Source organism: Pelobates fuscus, chromosome 5 (genome assembly GCF_036172605.1).
Source record: "Pelobates fuscus isolate aPelFus1 chromosome 5, aPelFus1.pri, whole genome shotgun sequence".
Taxonomy (NCBI): Eukaryota; Metazoa; Chordata; class Amphibia; order Anura; family Pelobatidae; genus Pelobates; species Pelobates fuscus.
The window spans coordinates 177,293,091-177,317,278 of NC_086321.1; the positions used below are offsets into that span (position 1 = coordinate 177,293,091).

The following is a 24,188-nucleotide window of genomic DNA, read 5'->3' on the forward strand; positions in this document are numbered from 1 at the left end:
TTTTCCAGTAATTCTTCTGCAACCTAACCTTGGTGGAATTTGAGGTATGGTTGGGATCATTGTCTTGTTGGCAGGTTCAATGATGCCCATACTTCAGCTTCCTCACACATGGCATGACGTTTTCTCCTAGGATTTCCTGATACTTCAATTAATTCATCTTGCCTTCCACACACTGCACGTTTCCAGCACCAGAGGATGCAAAGGAGTCCCAGTGCATCATTGAGCAACCACCAGGCTTAACTGTAAGCAGAGTGTTCTTTTCAGCATATGCTTCATTCTTCTTCCTCCAGACATACTGCCGATGCATTGGGTAGAAAAGTTCAAGTTATGTTTCATCGCTCCACAGAACAGAATCTCAGAACATTGTCTTATTTATATTATTTTGAACATATTGGAGCCAACTTTTCTTATGCTTTTGGGTCAGTAGCGGTGTACGACTTGAAGTTCTGGCATGGAAACCTTCTGTGTTTAGTGCGTGCCTTACTGTGCTCACTGAAACCTCAGTGCCTGTTGCCACCAAGTCTTTCTGCAGGTCTTTTGCAGTTACTCAGATTTTTCACAACCTGCCTTCTAAGAAATCTGGTTGAAACCATTAAAAGCTTCCATTTTCTGCCCTGTCCAGGTAGTGTAACCAATGTTCCTTTAACTTTAAACTTGTGAACTATGCTTCGAAAAATGTCTATAAGAACATTCAGTGCCTTCGCTATCTCTATGTATCCTGTTCTTTGTTTGTGAAGGGTGATGAACTCTTCTCTTAACTTTATGGACCATTCTTTTGACTTAGAAATATTTCTAATATCCAGTCAAATCCAGTGACACTCCCCTAGCCAGTTCAGGTATTTCAAGTGTTCAAGCTCAAGCACACCTGCTGCAACTAATGATGGCCTTGATAAGTTGCATCAAGTGTGCTTGAGACAACTCCTGGATATTTGTGCTGTTGTAAGATATTCTATTCAGGGGGTTGAATAATTTTAAGATTGGAGAAGTCATAAGTTGCATTTTCAGTTAAATTTGGGGAAATCACTTGAAGCACTCGTTGTGTTACGCTATTTCAATTGCTTTTGCTTGATTTGTTCATTGGAAACAGCTGAAAGTCTGTACATTTTGACAACCAACCTGATTTTCAATAGGGGTTGAATAAATTAGATTACAACTGTATATAAATGTTTGATGTCCAGAGCAGCCGCCATTTCCAACAGCTCTGATCACCTAGAGCAAAATCGGCAAATCCAAAGCCCATCAGCTGAAGCAGGCTACGGATACCAACTCTAGGCATTCTGCTGAATCCGCAGATGCCTTTCTTCCAGACACCAGGCACAAAACGCTGCACCAAAGGCTCTGGGGCCTACTGCGCCCGCGACCAGGACCTAGCCAGAGAATTAACAGCGTGGCTCGGATCGGGCTCACAGCACACAGAGGCAGACTCCTACACCCCGGAAGAAATGGGACGGAGGCCCCAAAAACCGACCCCACGCGCTCCCAAACCACAACAGGACAGTGGCAGCATGCTACAAACTCCTCCAGCCGCACAAACCCGAACCGCCATGGAAACTTCACCCACGAGGTCTGAAGATGAGAACTCTGTACACGGCCTGGCCACAGCCGACAGACGGAGAAAACCCACAGACCAAAGGAGAATCAGCCCCAGCTACCAAGCACGATATCCAGACCATGCTGGCTGGATCAAATACAACTTGCAGCAAATGTGGCAGGCAGACCTGAAGGGGCTAGTGACTGAGGTACAGGTGGTGACAGTCCGCACTCAAGCCACAGAACAGGAGGTGAGGGATCTTTCTAGGGAAATAGACGTATGGGTGCTGCCAGCATTGCTGCAGAGGTTGAAAGGGTGGAGTTCTCAGACCATACGCCGCACATTGCATCAAATTGGTCTGCATGGCTGTCATCCCAGAAGGAAGCCTCTTCTAAAGATGATGCACAAGAAAGCCCGCAAACAGTTTGCTGAAGACAAGCAGACTAAGGACATGGATTACTGGAATTCTGTTCTGTGGTCCAATGAGACCAAGATAAACTTATTTGGTTCAGATTGAGTCAAGCGTGTGTGGCAGCAACCAGTTGAAGAGTACAAAGACAAGTGCCTACAGTCAAGCATGGTGGTGGGAGTGTCATGGTCTGAGCCTGAATGAGTGCTGCCGGCACTGGGGAGCAACAGTTCATTGAGGCAACCATGAATGCAAACATGTACTGTGCAGAGCATTACCCATTATTTTTCTCTGAAAAGGCAGTGTTTGCATGAAAATGCCTGCATATAATGATTATACTCACCAGAACAACTACATTAAAGCTGTAGTTCTGGTGACTATAGTGTCCCTTTAAGTAGGTTTAGTCATAAAATTGCAGTGAATCTTCCAGATGATTGCAAATTTGGAGTAAAAACAACTTGAACAAATTACAAATAAGTATTCTCACTTTAGGGATTATCCTCTAGCATGTAAGCTCATTGAGCAGGGCCCTCCACCCACTCTATTCCTGTACGTCCAGTTGTCTGGTTACAATTACATGTCTGTTAGTTCACCCATTGTACAGCGCTACAGAAATAAAAAATAATAACCCTGTCAGTGAATACATTCTGAACTCCTAAAAGAATTCTTCCAGAGTAGCATCTGGTAACTTTGTTCTCTTCTATTCCATAGCTCCCTCTGCTGGTTACCTATATCCTGTGTTTTGGAGACCTTCCTCTGCTTTGAACATTGGGAGCGATTATTTTTTTAAAAAATAAAAATGACCTCAACATTACTTTATTATTTGTTTTTAATATAATGATCCTATCATTAAGGTTTGAAAGGAAGTAGATTCTTTGTTAAATTAAGTATATGTAAAAAATAAATAAATGAAAAGGCTCGTGCCTATCTTCTTTTGTAAATTACAGGTTCCTTTAGCCATATAGATATAGCTTGGGTCAGGCAGTGTTTGAAAACAGACCGTTTCTATGGTCTTGCCTGCTTCACTCCCTGCACAGAATTCATGAATAACTGTGTCTTAAGTAAATCGCTTGGGGCCACTATCTCAAAGTATGGGGATAGTAGTAAAAAAAAAAAATTGGGCCTAAAACAACCTCACCTACAGAAGGCAACAGTTGTAAGATGCCAGTTAAACTTCAGACTTTATAAAGCAGTCAAACTATTATGCCATTGTCTGAGAGGCTGACGGGAAACTGAGCTCACTGGTTCCATATATCAGTAAATTAATAAAGCAAAATGTATAACAGAAAAGCAGTGTTGTAACACAATCTTGAGCTAGCAGGAACAGCATTCCATTCAAATACAATTTACAATTATTCCTGGTCACCTGATTATATATATATATATATAAAAAAAAAAAATATATATATATATATAGTAACAACAACCTCAAATTGAATTCTTAGTATCTATATTCAAACCAAATACAAGAAAAGAATTAAAAAAAAAAAAAATACAGTTGCTGTCCTGCCCCTTTTATTTACAATGCAAACGATAAAGTCAACAGAATACAAAGATGACAAAATTGAATCTCCCAGGACACTCAAATTTAAAATAAACTCACCAAAGCATAATCTACAAAACAAATTCAAACCGCAATGGATGAATTTCCTTACCACAGAAGGGCAACATCAAGCATCCCACACTGCACCCAATAATCATACAAACAGGCTTTACAAATGTGAACGTAAATTGAAACTTTTATTGAACATAATCTGCACGACCAGACAAGCTACGGTACAGATCGCACTATACTTTGAATGCCTTGTAATGGCAATAACACCACAAGGTTGTAAGTATACAAAGATTTGTGGCACAGGCTTTTTAACATGGACACATTAACATTTTTGCTGGAGGCTCAAACGGATTCATATGGTCTGAGACATGAATATCAAAAGCATAATGAATGCCATATGAAAAGAGAAATATTGAAGCATGGCTTAAAGAATGCTTGCTGTGTTGTGCTCTACATTTCGATGATAACAGTAGGCTCTAGGACTACATTACATGGTTTGTGAATCAGTAGTTTTTTTTTGCATAATCACATGTAATATTTACTTTCCATAAGCATTGTTAGGCCATATGCCTCTAACATGTGCTCCAGGATACATGTGGTGTTATGGGAGATCTCAAATGAAGCTTCAAAGTCTCACTTCTTCCTGCCTCCTCTCTCCTTCAGAGCCAGGTGGATTGTGGCTCCATTCTGCATATTGTAGTAAGCCAGAGAATTTGAATCTTTAATAAAAATCCCCTGTAGGAGGAAAAAACAAAACAAAATTTAAAATCTCAAAAATATTTCAGGCCTTACAGGTTTAAAAATAATTCTCCAAATCTTTCTTACATCATACTGAAGCTTCTGCTTTCCAGCTGGCATTCCAGTAGCTTCATGGATCTTAACCTTTATGACTGAGACCTGGAGTGGCAAAAGTTAAGGGATGTTAGACAATTCAAGAATAGACATGACACTTGTATTATATGGACAAAAGTATTGTATTCAGGTGTTTTAACCAGACCCATTGCATAAGGAGTATTAAATCAAGCACCTAGCCCTGCAGTCTATATTTAAAATAAAAATGGTAGCTCCTTAGAGCTCAGTGAAATCAAGTGTGGTACTGTGATAGAATGCCACATCTGTAATAAGACAGTTTGTGAAATTTAATCCCTACTAGATATTTCATAGTCACCTGTAAGTGGTATTGTCTGTTGGTGTAATGGTCACATGTCACATGTCACAATACGCTTGTGCATATTGTGTTGATATGTATAAAGAAACCAGGCTCATAAAGAATAAATAAAACCAAATAAAAGCATTGCTAACCACTTTATCAACACACGGGTTACAGTTGCTTGACAAAGTAAAACACTGATAAACAAGATTTTTAAACATGTTCTATTATTTGAGCTTACCTGATCAGACAATGGCAGTGTAAATGCCAAGACCTGTCCTCCCAGCTTCCATTCTGTTTTGTCCTGCATGTTAGGAACTTGGACTTTGACTGTAACTGGTCCCTGTAGAAACAAACATCAAAGTAAGCCCTTTTGCACATTCATAAGGCACTCTTCCTTTAACTAGACCACAAAAGCCACAGACAGACATACCTTGTTCCTGCGCAAGAATTCCTCTTCTGGCATTAATGAGTCTTCATTCTTCATTTTCTTTGCTGCTGGCTCATCATCCAGTGGGGGTGGAGGATGAGATGGGGGCAAAGGTGCTGGTGCAGGCACTGGGGCAACTGGAGGAGCAGGGACAAAGGCTGGGGGAGAGAACAAATATTGGCTTTATCTATTATGCTGAAGACCAAACCAATTTCAGTCACCCATATGTCAGTGGGATTTCTCCCTCTAAGAAAAGAGTGACTGCAGACTTCTGGTAAACACCATTTGTTAAAAAAAAAACACACACACGCACAGCAATTCTATTAGCTTGCAGATAGAATTTGGTTATATTTTCAGCTTGCATATACAATTAGGAGAATCCTTTAATAGGACAGACATTTTGTATAATATGCTCCTGCTCATAAAGCAAATCATTGAGATTTTTTATTTTTTAAGCAACTAAAGTGGCAAACATATCACTCACCAGCTGGGACAATCATATGTGGAGAACGCTGTGCCATCATGGGTGGAGGATTGGGTGGCATTGGCACCACATTGATCCTTTGTGAGTGTAGTATTGGTGGCATGGGAGCCGTTAAGACAGAACCTGGTGGAAGGCGCACCACAGATGCCATAGGAGGCCTCTGCATCACTGGCATGGCAGACACCATAGTGGTACGTATAGGAGGTGGCATCTATGGAAGGGGGGGGGGAGGAAACCCCGACAAGAAACCCGTTAATGCAGGGAAATTTTAAATACAAGTAAAATACTGAAACATTTAAAAAATATAATTTTATATATATATATATATATATATATACAAATCAAACCTCTAGCAGGTTTTTCTGATTTAGTTTCCAACTTCTCTGTAAGCCTATGATACCTTTCTATAAAAGATAGTTCCTCGTTTCCAAACTAGACTAAACACTACTGAAATGTTAACGGAGAGGATTAGAAAAACAGAGGCAAGCATGAAATGCACAATCCCTTGAGAATGTATTCCATGCTTTCCCGAGCGGCTCCAGCAGAGGTTTCTCAATTAGAATCCTCTGATTGGAGTATTCTCCAATTAGGGAGAGGCTTCCAAAGGCTGCAGAAAAAAACAAAAAAAACAAAGAAAAATAAAGGCACTCGTTTTCATTGGGTGCATATCTACTCAAGGACTAGAAACAAATGCACACGCAATTTCATTGGGTGTTTACCTACTAATAGACTTCAACATTTATATGCCCAGTGCAACGTTAAGCTGATTATTCACCATCCAAACAAATGGCACTCCAAGGACTTTAACCTCCTAAGGACATATGACATGTCATGATTCCATTTTATTCCAGAGGTTTGGTCCTTAAGGGGTTAAAATCAAAATAAGACTTGTTTTTTGTCAATGTTTCAGTTAGGCTATGCTAACCTTCTTAGATATTTTAATTCCCCTGTCCAATGTGGTGTTTCTTTAAGCATGTAAGTAAGACATTAGACAAGGCTTACCGAGGGTGGTCGAGAAACTGGTGTGTTCATCTGTTGTTGGTGGGATACTGGAGGTGGCCTAGGTGCAACATTCATAGGTGGTGCAGAGCTGGTCATGGTTGATGCAGAAGATGGAGGTGGAGGTTGAGACATCTCATTGGGCTTGCTGGGACCAATCTTGTCCTTGCCATCCTCTTCTGGCACCAGTCCCTTAGCCTTGTGAATGGCCTCAATTTGCTCCTGCAAGGTTATATTGGCTTGCGCTGCTTGCTGGGTACGTGCCATGCTGCCAGAGTGCCCATCCCATGTTACCTATTGTGAAAGGAGAACATGAGGAGATGAAACAAACAATAAAAAGTACTATTTTGTCCCAGATTATGACCCTGGATCAAGAACATACCTTTTCTTCAGGCTTCTGGATCTCCTCTTCGCCAATCTTTTTACCAATGGCTGTTTCTTCAACACCGAAGATATCGGTACGACGTTCAGCCAACTGCTTCAAGCTGCTCTCAATATCCAGCCCTAAGAAGAAGAAAAAGTTGGAGCTGAAAAACTAAGTAACTTAACTGTACCATGCAAAAAACAGTTTTTCCACTTGATAAAGCCCCAAGAGGGTGAAACATGTTATTTTATTCTGTATTCCACTGATAAAGTATTTTGGCTACCCTATTATACCTTTTAGTTTGTTACTTTTACCTGGCATCCTGCACATACTTCCACATACCCCTATGGACAAACGCATAAAGAATCCTAGGTAGGGGATTATACCGCACACGCCTGATACAGCTACATTCACTCTTATAAATATTGGAAGATGGAATTTTACTACTTTAAGGCTGTCTAGCTACCTGGTATTTTTTATTCTTCTATTGTTGGAATATATTAAGGACTGTTTACGGTGTTTTTAGAGTTCTTTTAAATCTCTTATCTTGTACTCTTGGGCACTACCTGCATTTTGTTTTACTGGCAAAAAACAATGGTGACATAAATATGACACCCTGTAACATAATTTAAGTAACTGATTAGGTTCTGTCAAAAGTTTAAAAATAAATAAATCGCATTGAATCCATTACTGATGAATCCTAGAATTAAAAACATAATTTTGATTATGTGACCTTAAAATACAGAATTCTACAGCAATTTCCTGTTCTTCTCATACCAGTCATGCGGGGGAAAATGTGCATAGTAAAAAGGAGAGTGGATATGCGCTAAAGGTTCAGAAGAAAGTCACCTTAGGCAGCAAAAACTGAAGATAGGGACCCCTTAAACCCACAAAGGATTTTTTTTCCCAAACTGATAAAGCCTGTGATAGGTGAAATGTGTTGGGGATTTTGTTATCTGATTGTTGCCTGCATTTATTTAGAATAAAGTCTTTTTGCAGTTTTGGACCTATTCTTACTTTTATTATTGCTGTATTATACTTTCCTTACTTTTTTTAGTCTATTTGGTTCTGGAACATCCTATGAAATACACTCTGCAATACCTACATCTGATCCTCTGTGGTGAAAGGACCACCAACGCTTATCTATGTGAGCAGCTTTACTGATCCAAAAACTGAGTAAAATTCCTCAATTTGTCCTAGTATTTTATGGTACAGAGAGCACTATATATTCTCCTTTTTCTTTTATGTACATATACGCAGATGAGAAATTTTCAGAGACCATATATCTGTAGGTAGGCATTGTACCACCTCACACTTTGAAATTTGGAGCTTTATACAACAGTTCTCTCTTTGTGAGTGTACCTCTTATTACTTTTTAATCTAGCACAATATACACTTTTAACATTGCCAATTCTGCACTACTGGAATTTTTTTTAGTTGTGTCATTTCATATATCATACTGCAAGACATCATGGATACCATATTTACAACCTGAGAATTGGACATATACTTAAGTATATCCTTAGGTGTGGATTGAAGGAAAGCAAATTGAATTGAATGATGCCATGTTAGTGTATAGATCAGGCTTCCCCAAACTTCGTCCCTTTAGATGTTGCTGAACTACAACTGAATTAAATAGATAACCAGAGAATCATGGGAGTTGTAGTTCATCAACATCTGGAGGGCTGGAGTTTGGGAAAGCCTGGTATAGATCATGCCCCCGTGCTTAATTCTGTACAATTCAGGTGTTTGATCACTTGTTTCTATTTATGCAGCCCTAGCCACATCTCCTCTGGTTGTGACTCAGTCTCCATCCATCCATGCATGCGCGCACACACACTCACACACACACACACACACACACCCCCCCCCCCCCCCCCCCCCCCCCCCCCCCCCCCCAAAAAAAACTATTTTTACTTTAGAAGTTTATATCTCTTGCTCGGTTAATTGACTTATACATATGAGGCTACTACATTGCTCTAGTAGGCAATTAGAGCAGGAGACAGATTCTAAATTAAACATACTAATAGTTTTGCGCACAAATTCTTTTAAGACACACATGCAAAACCTCGCTGAATGACACACACTGGCACATGCTTATTGATATAATGCACGCTCACAGATGCACACACTAACTTTAACACATACTGTGTCTTTACCAGCAACCATCCTGATGTTTTTCTGGACTAGCAGTTTATATTCACATGCAGCCTCATCCCCCTCTCTTAATGTGCAAAGTCTACACACCCAGGGTCGTCTGCCATCATGTGGACAGCCTAAGCTTTTGCACATCACAAGGAGCAACTGGTTGCAATCACTCCTCACACAGCCAAATGGAAGCTTGCCCCGCCAACCCCAGCTAGCGTATCCTGGGCAAACATGCTTATGCTGGTCATGCTCTGGCAGGATGCCCATGATGTTACAATGGGCTTTTGAGTGCTGCAAAATTGCTAGGGAAATGCCTCATAAGGCCATAGAGGTTGCTGACCCCTGTTCTGATGTAAAGTACAAAAAAAAAATACACAAGGTAATTGAGGGTGTTTAGTTTTAAACACCTGATTTACTACTCTGATTGCTCTAAGATGAGAATATATATATATATATATATATATATATATATATATATATATATATATATATATATATATATATATATATATATATATTAATGACTCCTTACCTGGAGCGTACACCTCATCGTCTCCTTGCTTTTCACGGATAGATCGATCCCTCTGCTCCAACCAGCGAGGATCCAGCAGCCCAATACGCATATGCTCTTGCATCTTACTGGCAGGAATCTTTTCTCCGGTAATGGGGGACACCAGATACTCATCTGAGGCAGGAGCAGGAGGCTGAGGCTTGTTTGCTATGGAGAAAAGAAAAAAATAAAATAAAAATTAAATTAAAAGGATTTTCATCTGTCATTTATAAGAAATGTGGGTGAAGCGTGCATATACATATTAGGATTACAGGACATTTAGTGATGCAATGACCAGCTTATATTTTAACTTTCTACAGCTAAAATGAATACCAACATTATAACCACTGTTTTAGTCAATTCTGATTACAGCTTTCTGCTGGTTTCACTAACTGAATTGGACTTCATTACCAACCTTTGGGATCGTAATCCTTTCTGACAATGACTTGATCTGGTGTAGGTGGCAGTGGTGGAGGCATGGGAGCTTCAGGTGGAAGAGGAGCTCTTTGGGCATATTCTTCATCATCAGAACCCTAGAGAGAGGAAAAGTGAATAAGCAATGGTAGCTGTAACATTTCTGTCCATCCAAGAAACAACTTGTTGTATACATTATTATTGGTTGGCTATAGAGCAACCCCCTTAGCATCAGTTAGGATCCAAATTGACTAAAGGAAATTGTTACTGTTTGTCTCCATCCCTAAACTGTTCTTGAAACAGTTAACATCTGTTATTTGAACAGACACTATACACTTCACACAAGAATCTACCTTTCCCTAGTGGCTTTGGTTTAAAAATAGTAAAGCAAACAACTTTACATATATTGTATCCTCTGAGATGGACTTACTCATAAATAAGGCTAGAGGTAAATAAGGAGTATAAATCACTTCTGTCCAGTGAAAAGTTTTACCAAGTGATAAAAAAAAAGAAAAAGACATCAAATTATAACTACAAATAACCAGTTAGAATAAGTGTACCAAAATATATATTTAACAATTTACACAAACATCTCACCTCATCCATATCTTGAACCTGGGTATCTTGATCCATTTGAGAAGATTCGTCACCCTTACTGTCTTTCACCTCCTCTTCATCATCTGATTCTACCTCCATCTCCACTTCTTCACTCTCCCCAAACTTCTCGTAACGCTCTTGTATCAGAATACGAGCCCCTAACTCCTCTGGGGTGGTGGGAGGTGGGAAATTACCTACGGAAAACAAACAAAAAAAAACAACAACAGCCATTAATATCCACAGCAGATGAAAAATAAAATCACAAAGCAAACATGTTAAGGATAAAGAATATGAGAAGCTATCAGCACCATTGCTCGAGGATCTCAAACAGTTAATAATGTTTAGGAAAGCATTATTTAACCACAAACCTTTAAAAAAAAATGCAATCTCCTTAATTTACATGTTGCTCTGAGGCTATCCTAAAAAAACAACAACTATAATCTTCAGTTTATGTGGTCTGATCCTGGAAACATGCCAGCATAAAGCTAATAATTACCATTAGCAAGGTTAACCAGTGAGCACAGAGTAAAGCAGTACCATAAGGGATCTTGCACATGCATCCCACTATTTAGAATGTGTCTGGAACCATGTAAAAAAGAAAATGTTGTGCATTGATGAAACATAGTGCCATTAAATAGCATTTTAATCAAAACATAATAGAATTTTTTTTTTTTAATTTAGCACCACTCTTAAACTTGCACTACTCTTGGGAATGGCTGTAAGTATTCATCAGCATGAACACAAACAAACATGTCCACTGTGATGAAAGATTCCACCCAGTTCAAAATGAGCTAAACAAAGGACAAAAGACCTGAATGGCTCATCAACAATGAGGAGCGTAGTGAGGAAGTTAGGATAGCTCTTTATCACTACCTCCAGTGGTTGGTTGTATAAAACCAAAACATACATCAAAACTAAGGTTTTAGCATAGGAGTGCCATGAAGGCAGAGGCTATGTTTACACTGAGGACTTTTCTTACCCTGCTCATTTGGTTGAAAGTCAACAGTCTCCACTACAACAAAATCATGCCAATCAATTTGTGCATAAGCCACACGCTCTCGCTCCTTCTCTTCCTCTTCCTTTTTTCTCTCCCTCTCTTGGAATTTTGCCCACTCAACACGGTAACGCACCTAAAGAAACATAAAATTTTTAAACATGCAAATTAAACGATCACATAACACCAACTACTTACTCTCTTACAGAAAGCGATGACGCTCAAACTCCAGCACACAGGGTTAATAAAAATTTGCCTTAAACAAACCACAACAAAAGTAACTATTTTAATCTTGTTTGCAAGCTACTTCTATACTGTGTAATCAAATGTGTAACCAAAAATGTGCAAATATAACTAGCACATTTGCTTATGTGCAAAGCCATGATACTTAGAGCACCCAGAGTCCGCTCATTACGGAGAATAGGCCATTGCATGGCTATTCAACCTTCAGCATTCCAGATGTTGTTGACTACATCTCCCCAGAAGTTTCACCACCTTAATGGCTGTAAGAGCATTATGGGAAATGTAGACCACATCATCTGAAGTGCCAAAGGTTGCCTACGCATGGAATATAGCGTCAATGACTTGTAAAAATCAGTATGGCCAAAGACAACCCACCAAGGCTGTCTAATACAGTAACCACTGTGTGTTCCAGGCTGTTTATTTTGTTCATATGACATCTACAGGTTATACACAAAACCATGAAGATTCTCTCTCCTCTCATTGGAGAGAAACATGCTACAGACTGTAAATGGGTGGTTCATGGCCTAGCCAATATTAAAACCTGGATCACTAAACAGTGAACATGCAGCATAATAGCAATGCAACTCACACAGCTTTTTCTGTAAGGAACTCCATCCCTAGTTTCCCTAATGCCTGTTAAATATGTTGCAGCTCAGTTTCTGAATACCTGCACATGTACTTGTTTGGTGTTTGTGTGTCATGCAAGTGCCTACTATGTATTGCAGGCTCTCAACAGTAAGTAGCAAACACAGCTCCTACCAATTTGCAGAAGTCTCATTCAGGTTTTTTCTTCTTTTTATGAATGAAACTACTGAAAAAGTATCCATGGAATTTGCTAAGCATGCCGATAAAGTGAAAAGCAGGCTTTGTGAGAATTTTATGCCACTTTAACCATGAAGAAGCTGTATGTACCAAAATGAAGAAAATACATAAAATAAATCCAACATGGGTAAACAATGTTTAATTCGGACTGTAATCCCCATCAATCTACCAGCACCCAGCTAATGAAAACCACAACTTAAGACTGGAGACAAATTTCTTTTTTTTTCTTAAGTTAAAGTTAAACTCAAAAGGATCCAAAAGATACAAACATTTAATAAGAAAACAAAAGAACAATTACCTGATCTAAAACCTCTGTGGGGTGTTCAGCCTCTTTCTTCAGCTTGGGAAATAAGGATTTAGGAGGAATCAGGATCTGAAAGAGTGAAGATTGCCAACATTGAGCTATTCGATATCAGAGCTAGAGAGCACAGAGTCATGTTTATTAATAACCTTGTTGTAATTGCAGTCAGTCCCATAGCAGCTTGAATGTGACTCATGGCTTTTACAACAGCTGCCCCTAAAGGCACTCAGAAAATATAAAAATATATATCCAACTCAATAGTAATACTCAGAACAACCTAATAGTTTGACTAAGAAGAGAAAGGGTTAAACACTAAAGATTTCCTAGATGCCATTTTTCCCCTTAAAATAAATGAATAAAAACATATAGACAAGCATTGGAGGCTCAAATATCCTAACCTCATATAATCTCTAACCTTGCTCTATTAGTTTTTTTAGCCTCATAAGCTTAGTCACCTTTGCCTGCGGATGGAGACCTCATCCCTACTACGTAGTGATGAACATGGACCTGTATTTTAAATACTGATTAATAATGCTCCCATCTGGTTCACACTGTAGAGATGCCACATATCCCTTCAGTATTAGGCACATGGCACCCAGGTCACATTGAGATGAAGTGATCTGGGTGAGGTACCAATAGTGTTCCCTTAAGTGGAAAATAAATTAATATATTATGTATGAGGCAGATATACATCTAAAGGTCAGCACTACACCCAGAATGAGTGGTCAAACAGAACAGCATGTTTGACCAGCAGCAAGTCTACAGGTGTTGTACACACCCCTCTGCTGATAAACAGAGACAAGAAAGAGAGAGGAGAGATCCCCCTTCATTGGGACTGGCACAGGTTATATTACTGGCAGCTAGCAGCAAAATTATGTCATAAAGTATCAGTTACATTTAGTAGACTAAATGACATGATGCAGAAACTGTATCTAGAATACCATGTGTTTATGGAGCAAGTTACCAAAACCTTATATAGCAGCACCTGAGATTTTACTGGAGAAAAGAGAAATAAAACAAGCACATGATGAGTAAAACCTATTAGTTTTAATTCTACCTTGTTAAGCCATACCTTTGTATACTGTTCCACAAGCTTTGTGAAGTAATTGAAGAGGCTGTGTTGAGGCCGAAGGAAGTCAAACTGGTAATTCCTCTGCTCTTTTTGCATCAGCTGTGTCAGAAACTGACGGCCATTACGAGCCACAAATTGAGCAGTAAGCTTTACAACATCCAGGTCAAAAGCAGAGATAGAAGGTGGATCAGCCACAAACTCAAATTCTGGAGGTGGTTCCTTTGGGATAATGGTTTCCTGAACAACTTGGGCCTGAACCTGGCAAACACAATAAAGAGCATCACCATACACATCAAGGAAACAATTAGAACACTGTCACTATGCAATAAGGGTTCTGTGATATATAGCTCAAAAAGAGAGTTAGTCACTGAAGTATATACAGTCAGCTATGCTTCCATTTCAGCCACTTTGATTTCCCAACAATTCTCACTTTAATGAAAAACCCTGTAAGTGGTTTACTCAAATATGGTGTAGAAAATACTTTAGATTGAAATGATGATAAGGATGTGTTATGTAATTAGTACTCACTATAGTGTGTTTTGCAATATTGCCACAGTACAAAAGTGTATAAAATCATTAAAGGGACACTATAGTCACCTGAACAACTTTAGCTTAATGAAGCAGTTTTGGTGTATAGAACATGCCCCTGCAGCCTCGCTGCTCAATCCTCTGCCATTTAGGAGTTAAATCCCTTTGTTTATGAACCCTAGTAACACCTCCCTGCATGTGACTTGCACAGCCTTCCATAAACACTTCCTGTAAAGAGAGCCCTATTTAGGCTTTCTTTATTGTTCTGTTTAATTAAGATTTTCTTATCCCCTGCTATGTTAATAGCTTGCTAGACCCTGCAAGAGCCTCCTGTATGTGATTAAAGTTCAATTTAGAGATTGAGATACAATTATTTAAGGTAAATTACATCTGTTTGATAGTGAAACCAGTTTTTGTTTCATGCAGGCTCTGTCAATCATGGCCAGGGGAGGTGTGGCTAGGGCTGCATGAACAGAAACAAAGTGATTTAACTCCTAAATGACAGTGAATTAAGCAGTGAAATTGCAGGAGAATGATCTATACACTAAAACTGCTTTATTTAGCTAAAGTAATTTAGGTGACTATAGTGTTCTTTTAAAGGTGGGGTTGAGGGATCTATGGATGGTTTAAAAAAAAAAAAAATAAACATATCCTGGAATTTCAGATGTAAAAAAACAAAACAAAAAAACCCTTTATGTTTACAAGCCTGTCAGAAGACAATACACTTCTACTTACCTTCTGAGGCAGCTGCTGCACAGACTGTTGTTGTTGCATTACTTTAGGAATGGCTGCAGAAGGTTCTTGGGCTTTTCCTTCTTTAAACTCATTGACCTTGTGGCGGTAGTAGGCATGGTAAGGGTCATTTGGATTCAAAAAGTTAAACTTGGGATTGTTGATTTCATTCTGTCTAATCCTGGCTTCAAACTCTGGACCATTTCTGCAATATGAGAGATTAGTGGTAGATGTGTAGGATTCAATCCAACAGTTTGCTATACAAGTACAATTACCTGGTCATATAATGCAGACCAAAAAAGTAATATTTAATGGAAAAAATAAGATGAGATACCTATATAATGGACATAGGAAAGACCAAAAATGTACAAAATGCAGCAATACATTCAAGTATTTCATAGCAGATAATGAAAACAGCAAGAAGCAAACAGTTGATAATTCAAATCATGGGGAGTGATTAAAGAATGCACAGATAAAATAACCTAATAGCACGTAGTCTGTGATAAAGAACATATATTAAAAGTAAATAAACAAGTGTTTCACAATAAACATTAATTTGTTATTTTATAACTGAAGCTGAAATTGTAATTGAATCTTAATGTAGTGGTTTTGGTGCAAAGATCCTGTGGCAATTGAGGTGCATGCGCCATTGTGTCTATGATTCTCATGAGAAGTACCGGATTGGCCAGGGATCACCTGTCATTACTGGCCATCTTACTACTAATAAGGGGGAATAAACATGTCATTTTTATTACAACAACAGACTGAGTGACCTTCTAGAGAGAAAGTGTCAGGTTACTCTAATGGAAAAGGGGGGTAGGGGTAACCTCCAGAATTATTTAACTGTAAGAAAGGAAAAAAAAACACCTGGGTAAACCATTTAGGAGGTAAACCCTTTAGTGCAAAGAGTAACCCAAATAATATTAAATAAAACGTCACTTAATATATTTGTAAAGAAATTCTAGAAACTCTTATGAATAAAGTTAATATCTATGAAGTAAGGAAAAGAAAATCCTACAAAAAATGATTAATCCTTAGGAGGATTATGATCAATTAATATATGTTCCAATTGATCTGTTTGAAGAAAACTATCCAAAACAAATATCAAAACTAATACAGTGGTCCAAAGAATAAGAAAAAGTGCAACAAATAATCTGTGAAAAAATACCTAGGACAAAAACGAGTATATACAAGTGGGAAATGATTTAGTGATCAAACCATACATAGTTGTATGTAACGAGATGTGTAATGTTACATTTGTATCATATCATCTTAGCCAGGTGGAGAAATATATAATGTGAAAGATGAACAGAGCGGTGAACAAATCCTGCAGGTTGTAGAGTTCCTTACTCTGTTGTGCCTTCGAGGGCACCCCTTAAAAAAATTGTAGAAATTCAAGTCCCTCCTCCCTTCTCATAGTACAATGCCTAGTCGTCTAAATACAGCAAAAGAGCTATGAGTCTATCTCATGGGACTAGATAAGTATGGTGGAAAGCGATCCCAACACAAAGTGAACATAAATAAAAAATAAAGTAAATAAATGAAAAGAGTATGGCTGGTAAGGTCAAAATGATTTTAATTCATGACATCCCATATCAGTTAGACCAGCATTATACTATGTATATGTCCGACGCGCGTTTCGCCGTTAAGGCTCTTCCAGAGGAACAGAGTCTAAAGAGGCAGTGGTTTAAATAAAGCGCCTCTATCATTGATTGGATCTTCATTCACCAATGGGTTGATGAGAGAAAGGGTTGTGGGTAGGGCTCTGCTCGCTTGCAGTTTTAACCTTTAACATACTTTCTATATGTAGAGAAACATAATCCTTATCTTTCATTGCTACAAGTTTCTATAGCAACTTGATATGCTGATAAATGTAGATAGCCGAGATTAATGTAATTAGTAGCTGTAAACCAACAGCTGAAAATGTATGGTACTCAAGTAAAATATAAAGAACAAAATGTATTTCCATTAATTATATGTAATTAGTGTTGTCCTGTTCCATGAGTATGGGTATAATATCCATGTAGACGAGAACAAAAGAATTGTAATGGATATCAAATGTATCAGAATGAGATTCCTTCAATATATCTATGCACATTGAAGGGGTCGATTATAAATACACTAAAAATCAATCTGCAAGAATTCATACTTGTAAAGATTTTAACAAAATACATCCTATTAGGTGCTATATCGATAACTATAAGTTATGATATTTTGTACCCGTTATTAACAGGTTAGTTAGCAGTACATAAGTCCATAGCTATTATTGGACTTCGCAGCAGCAAATTCCTTTGTGTATATTAATTTTAGAGAAACCAGGTTTAGGTACTCAACATCGTGCATTGCTTTACTCATGTTGATTTTTTATAAGTATACAAGATTTGTAGAGTGCACTTATCTTAAAGTCAAAATAGAAAAAGAAAACATATATACATAATCAGGGCTATTTTAAGTTAAGTTATATTTAAGGTTATTCTTTGCACTAAAGGGTTTAACTCTTAAATGGTTTACCCAGGTGTTTTTTCCTTTGTTTTACGTGTCATTTTTATTATTTCAGCCAGCTTTAATTCACTCGCTATCTTTTTCAATGCAAAATAACACCTTGGGTTAAGCCAAAAACCTGTCTCTCCGGGCAAGAGCAATTTATAATGTATTGATCTGGGGGGGGACACGGACACACACACACACACACACACACACACACACACACGTAACTGATCTCCCAGCTAATCTGATTCTTATAAAATGACTTTAGGAGATATAGTCTTGGCATAGAGAAGGATTGAACCCAAACTCTGGGGACAGGGTTTCCCAACCCTGTCCTCAAGTACCCCCTACCAGTCCAGGATTTATGTATTACCCTGTTATGTCTAAACTGTTTTTTCACCAAAAACAGACAATTTGGTAATCCTTAAATCCTGGACTGTCAGGGGGTACTTGAGGACTGGGTTGGGAACCACTGCTCTAGGAGAACACAGGCTTCTACTTTGTGCTGGGGCATGTCAGAACTAATTTTTTTTTTTTTTTTTAAGATGTAAGGAAATACAGCTCAGAAAGAAGCTTCTACGTTATTGGACCATGACTCTATACTCTTTCTGGGAAATAAAACCAGGCACATGAAGGCTCAGAGAACATACCAATGCAATCAAGCTAAACTCTCTACATTCCCTCACTTTCTACATGGGAGAACTTTTGCTTCTGAATCTTCTAGATACAACATGGCCCTTGTCGTCAGTGTCTACACCCAAAATACCCGTGAACGCTCGACACACTGACGCTTGACCCTGGCCTACCATCTACAAGGAACCAGGCTGAGAGGCATATCCACAGGTGAGGATCATACCGCCCAGGCGCATATTTCTGGAGCTGAACAAAAGCTACAGAAAATTGTAAGGGGCATTTTTCTTATTTTACCTCACCACCTACAGAATATACTACACTATATTCTGTCTTCATATTTTCCATACTGACTCACCACCATACGAGTTTGAGGACACCCAGAAGACGCTGCTTCCTTGTATATGTCAGAAAAGGCGCAGAAAGAAACTTCTAACGTTACTGGATTATGACTCTATACTCCCCTTTCTGGGACTTTCCTAACCTATTCCTAGTTACTGCCAGATAGAAGAGACTCTGGTTTGGAAAGTACCAGCTGTCATATCCGATTATAACAAGCACTAGGAACCTCACCATCGCACGTACTTCAGACAAGAGAACTGCAGCTTTTGCAAGCTGGTTTAAAAGGACCACTATAGTGCCAGGAAAACACTTGTTTTCCTGGCACTATAGTGCCCTGAGGGTGCACTCACCCTCAGGGATCCCCTGCCGCCAGGCTGGATGGAGAGGAAGGGGTTAAACTTAGCTCTTTCTCCAGCGCTGGGCTGGGTGCTCTCCTCCTCTTTGGCTGAATGTGCATGTGCGGCAAGAGCCGCGCGTGCATTCAGCCAGTCTCATAGGAAAGCATTTACAATGCTTTCCTATAGACGCTGGCGTCTTCTCACTGTGATTTTCACAGTGAGAAGCACGCAAGAGCCTCTAGCGGCTGTCAATTAGACAGCCACTAGAGGCTGGATTAACCCAAATATAAACATAGCAGTTTCTCTGAAACTGCTATGTTTATATAAAAAAGGGTTAACCCTAGCTGGACCAGGCACCAAGACCACTTCATTAAGCTGAAGTGGTCTGGGTGCCTATAGTGGTCCTTTAACCCCTTAAGGACACATGACATGTGTGACATTTCATGAATCCCTTTTATTCCAGAAGTTTGGTCCTTAAGGGGTTAAGATACAACACTAATATAAAGATGCAAAATTAAATGCAGTTGAGTGTCCCCTTAAAGGATGTTGAATTTTCATTTAAATAAAAGAAACCAGTAGTATTTTCTCATGAAAACATTAAGAAAAATAACTGAATCAAAGTTAAATTGTACACATTTTTCTTCCAATTATATAGCACACCAATCGTGAAGAAATCGGTTGGAGGAAATAAAGTATCCTATATTATAGGGACACTGAGAAAATGTTAACATTGCTGTCTAGGAACACCTCTAGTGGCAGTCACTTAGTCTGCCACTAGAGGCGATTTCTGGATCAGTGCTACACATGGTGTTCAGCGTCTCTGCGATTTGCATGGAGGCGCTGATTGTTCCCCATAGAAATGGATTGATTCAATGCATCTCTATGAGGAGATTCTGATTAGCGCAGCGTGGTGTTTTGTCGCGCATCCCCAAAAACCTTCCAATGCTTTCCTATGGTAAATCATTGGATTGGCTGAAATCATCAAGTTTGATATCAACCAAGGGTGGGCTGGGCAAGCCGCGTCAGACTGGCACGGCGCTGAAAGAAAGGCGTAAAACCAACTTTCACTTAGCTGACGGGGGACTGGGAACCTAAAATGTGTTTTTAGAACGATCGTGACATAAATACGTTTGTAGTACTATCACTATAGTGTTCCTTATTAGTTCAAATAAACATTTACCACGCGGCTTTCTTTTAGACATAATTAAAGTGTCTTATGTGTTTTTCCTACACTTGACAAAAAGGAGTTTAAGGCAAGCGCCACTTCCTTTGCTAGCTCGACAAAGGAAATTGAGCTGAGCTTAAGCCCCATCCTTTGTGAAGCAGAAAATACATAAAACAAAGTAGTCCAACTAATCTTGTGTTTTAAAGAGAAATAGATCAGAAATTAAGAAAAAAGAAGAACATGCTCTGAAAGAGAAGAGGATACAATAGGAGAAAGACAAGATTTAAGGTGGCAGAGCCCCTTTAAATATATTGATGACAGTGGCACCATCTCAGAGCCGTTTGTTAATTTTGCCCAAGATGTGTGTGTGGCATCCTCATGCTCAATTTGGACTGATCTGCGAAGCAGTGAAAGAAGTGTGTATCCAAGGTTTTCTGGTAAAATCCTCACACATAATGTAATAGTAGGATCTTTAAAGGGTAACCAACTATATACACATGTACTCATTTTGACGTTATACATTTTGTTTCCATTTTTAATGCATTATACAAATTGGGATGGCTGACAAAGTACGTAATTCCTTTTTATCAAATTATTTTTCTGTATGCTATGACGGAGTGTCTATTACATCTCACGACTGTCTAATACCACGCCCAAGCAATCATACCCCATACGCGTCTTGCACTAAACTCAAAATATCAAAGGAGGCTAGGTCGCTTATATCTCACAAGTATGACCTGTTTTACACTGTTACATTTGCATGTTCCTCATGAACTTTACTTATCTATGCTCATACTGTAAAATATCATGCCTCAACAATGAAAAGAGAATAAAAAAAAAAATATATATATATATATATATATATATATATATATATATATATATATATATATATATATATATACACACATACCACGACATGAATGCACTCACCTGGCCACGAAGCTTGCAGTTTTATCCACAATATTTCTGACTTCAGGAGGTGGATATATAATTCCCACAATTGGCTTGGATGGAACCACCTCTTCTTTCTTTTCCTCCTCCATTTGCTTTTGAGTCATGAGGGAAAAATATAAATAAATAAATAAATCACAATCAAAGGGAAAATTATTTTACAGACATGAGTACATCCTTAAACACATTCCTTTTTAATCTACAGGACTTAAAAAGTAACAATTTCTATAGAAACCTGGCATTAACTGAACATGCCGACAGCAATCATACGCCTATCACTCTCTGGCAGCCAGTACATGTTGTGATCAGTGAGATCAGGGCATGTACAGTGCGCTTATAGGCATTTGATTCTTATAGATATATATAGAAGATGGTGAAAGTGCACTCAACCCTTTATCCAGGAATCCAGGGTGCTCCAATGGACTAGTCCCAGTACCAAAAAAAGGACCAAGCATAAAATTGAAAATTGTAGAAAGTAATCAAGGCACTCCAATGAATTCCAAATATATAGGCAATTTATTAGAACCAGGAACTACACAGCAACGTTTCAACCCCTTAGGGTCTTTAGATAAAGACCCTAAGGGGTTGAAACGTTGCTGTGTAGCTCCTGGTTCTAATAAATTGCCTATATATTTGGAATTCATTGGAGTGCCTGGATTACTTTCTTCAATTAGGCATTTGATTCTTGTCAGCAGTCACAATCAAATCACTCTCAGAAAGCCAGTACATGCTGGGATCACTGAGATCCCAACATGTACAGTGCTGTTACGGACAGGAGAATGATTGCTATCCGTCCTAGCGCGGTCAGCCAGACAAATACATTACCTTAATCATTCACTGTCTCACCTCCCTGCCTTCATCTGAGCTCCACATGCTGGGAATCACAGAAAGGGGTAATGTGAGGTCATGATGAGGCGCTTCACTGGTTTGCAGCTAGTGTCCAAATGCAGGACAGTATTTGGCAACTGGTAGAAGTGAGTAAATTAAGAGTAAATTACAAGGCCAATACTGATTAAGCTGAAATTATGATTATGCCAGATATCTACTCTAATAAATTGGCAGAATGGATAATTAGTTTATCCCTATTTTTGAGCAATGCATTCTTCACCTCTTGTCTATGTTATTTTTTTTAATGTCAATTACTAGTCGTGAAATACCCCCATTCTATAATTGTGAAGTACTCCAGAATATGTTGGCAATAGATAATTGCAAGTAATACCAACATTGTCAATATCATTATCCTTACGTATGCAGCTAGTACGTGTTGGAGAAATTAAGTATCTAGAGAAGTGATGAGGAAGAGTCAAGGCAATCATAGTGTCTGAGCATTGCATAAGGACCACCTTTCGAAAGAAGTATGGTCGGAGAGATATTAAACATGTTTATTGGCAAGAACCATTTGCAATAGAGGAGAAAAACAAACAAACCACAAAACTCTGAAGTGTAAATGTAATGGTTATATATTGCAAAGCCCTCACCAGTACACATATTTAGGGTTAGTTTTTTATGGATGGGAAGCTTGTTCAGTGATTACTTTAAATATATTTATAGAAATAAGGCTGTTACAACCACCTCAAAAGGACACTCTGGACCATTTAACCACATTAGCGTGCTGAAATGCGGTGTGTGTGAAGATTGCATCTTTCTGGTTTTCCCAGCTGGCTTTCAAGCAGATAACTGGTCCTGTTACTTCCTGGTTTGGTTAGCTCAGTTGAGCTTAAATCAAGAAGCAGACAATAGGTCAGAGCACCTGCCATGGAAGGTCTTCTCATTCAGCTGCATTGAGAAGTCTGTGATTGGACAGTCACATATAGTCTAGACAGGCTTACAAAGGCAGCAGAAAAACGAACTGCAGTGTTTACAAGCTGTTTTAGATACACCCCCCAATAAAAAATACAACAAATCATAAATAAATGCATATGTGCTTTTGTTGGGAGGTGTATCTACTATGCAATGATTTTTTTTTAATATAAATTTATTTTATTTGGGCAGTGGAGCGCCCGTTAAAGGGTTACTTCAAAAAAGAAATGCCGCACATTCAGACACCTACCACCATGACCACTTCAAATCACTGAACAAGTTGTGGTGGTTGGAGTAATTGTTTAATTCTAGGAGGACTTCTTATCTCCAACACTATTATAGAAGCTCAGAGGTTGCAAAATCCTTATCTGCATTTAAAAACTTTTCACCAGAGCCTACAAGGATTTATCCTTAACATTGCAAAGCTGATCTGGAGAAGTTAAAGCCACACCAGCATGATGTAGGGACAGAGATTATCAGGAGTGGGAAGAGTTGGTTTCCCACGCAGCAGGTGTCCTATGTGCACAGGGTGGGCAACCTGCAACACTTCAGATGTTGTGGACTACATCTCCCATCATGCCCTTATTATTTATACAGCACCAACAATATATAGCAGCGCTTACAGCCATAATGCTTGCAAGTCATCATGGGAGATGTAGTCCGCACGATCTGGAGTGCCGCCCGGTAACCTGGCACGGTGTGTGTGTGCTGGAGTGACACAGTGAAGGCCTCTGTAAGGATTACCGGGGACACCCTCCCCGCTCAGCACTCACCTGGACTCCATCCGGGGGCTGCGGCGCCATCAGCTGTAACGGTAAGGCCGGCATGTTTCTCTCAGCGCTCTCCCCGCAGCCAGCAACACGAACGGAAACCGACGGCAGACCAAGATGGACGCCCTCTCACAGACAGGAAGAGGCAGGCTAGAGAGCGGGACACACCATGTGACTTGTGGGGGCCAGGATAATTTATTACATTCCCTGATAACTTCCGCACGTAAAGTTTAGCAAAGCAAAACAATCATAAAATCAATTCTGTGCATACCCGCGGGAAACGGTAATCCACACGGCCCATTAAATCTACTTTATATCGCGATGTTGGAACCCCCCCACAGAGGCGGTACGAATGGTACGTTCCCATTTCGCGCTTTGC

General features: G+C 39.1%; 1 protein-coding gene across 1 annotated transcript; it reads right to left on the reverse strand.

Annotated features, from left to right (window-relative positions):
• Window positions 1-3,661: 3,661 nt before the first annotated feature.
• SF3A1 (splicing factor 3a subunit 1) lies at window positions 3,662-23,930 on the reverse strand. The gene is made up of 16 exons (XM_063454762.1): window positions 23,813-23,930; window positions 21,219-21,334; window positions 15,327-15,528; window positions 14,064-14,321; window positions 12,989-13,063; window positions 11,611-11,761; window positions 10,632-10,825; window positions 10,036-10,153; window positions 9,603-9,788; window positions 6,941-7,062; window positions 6,562-6,852; window positions 5,560-5,770; window positions 5,079-5,233; window positions 4,887-4,988; window positions 4,321-4,392; window positions 3,662-4,230 (listed from the first exon to the last, which is right to left on the reverse strand). Exons 1-16 carry the CDS (start codon window positions 23,864-23,866, stop codon window positions 4,129-4,131), a joined length of 2,409 nt encoding a protein of 802 aa, XP_063310832.1. The 5' UTR covers window positions 23,867-23,930; the 3' UTR covers window positions 3,662-4,128.
• Between the last annotated feature and the right edge of the window lie 258 nt (window positions 23,931-24,188).

Coding starts and splice junctions, on each gene's coding strand:
- SF3A1 (XM_063454762.1), bottom strand. CDS start 23,866: ATGCCGGCCTTACCGTTACAGCTGATGGCGCCGCAGCCCCCGGATGGA. Junction 10,154..10,631: donor AGGTTCAAGATATGGATGAG/GTGAGATGTTTG, acceptor TCCTCTCTCTAG/GGTTCTGATGATGAAGAATA. Junction 4,393..4,886: donor CACTGCCATTGTCTGATCAG/GTAAGCTCAAAT, acceptor TTGCCACTCCAG/GTCTCAGTCATAAAGGTTAA.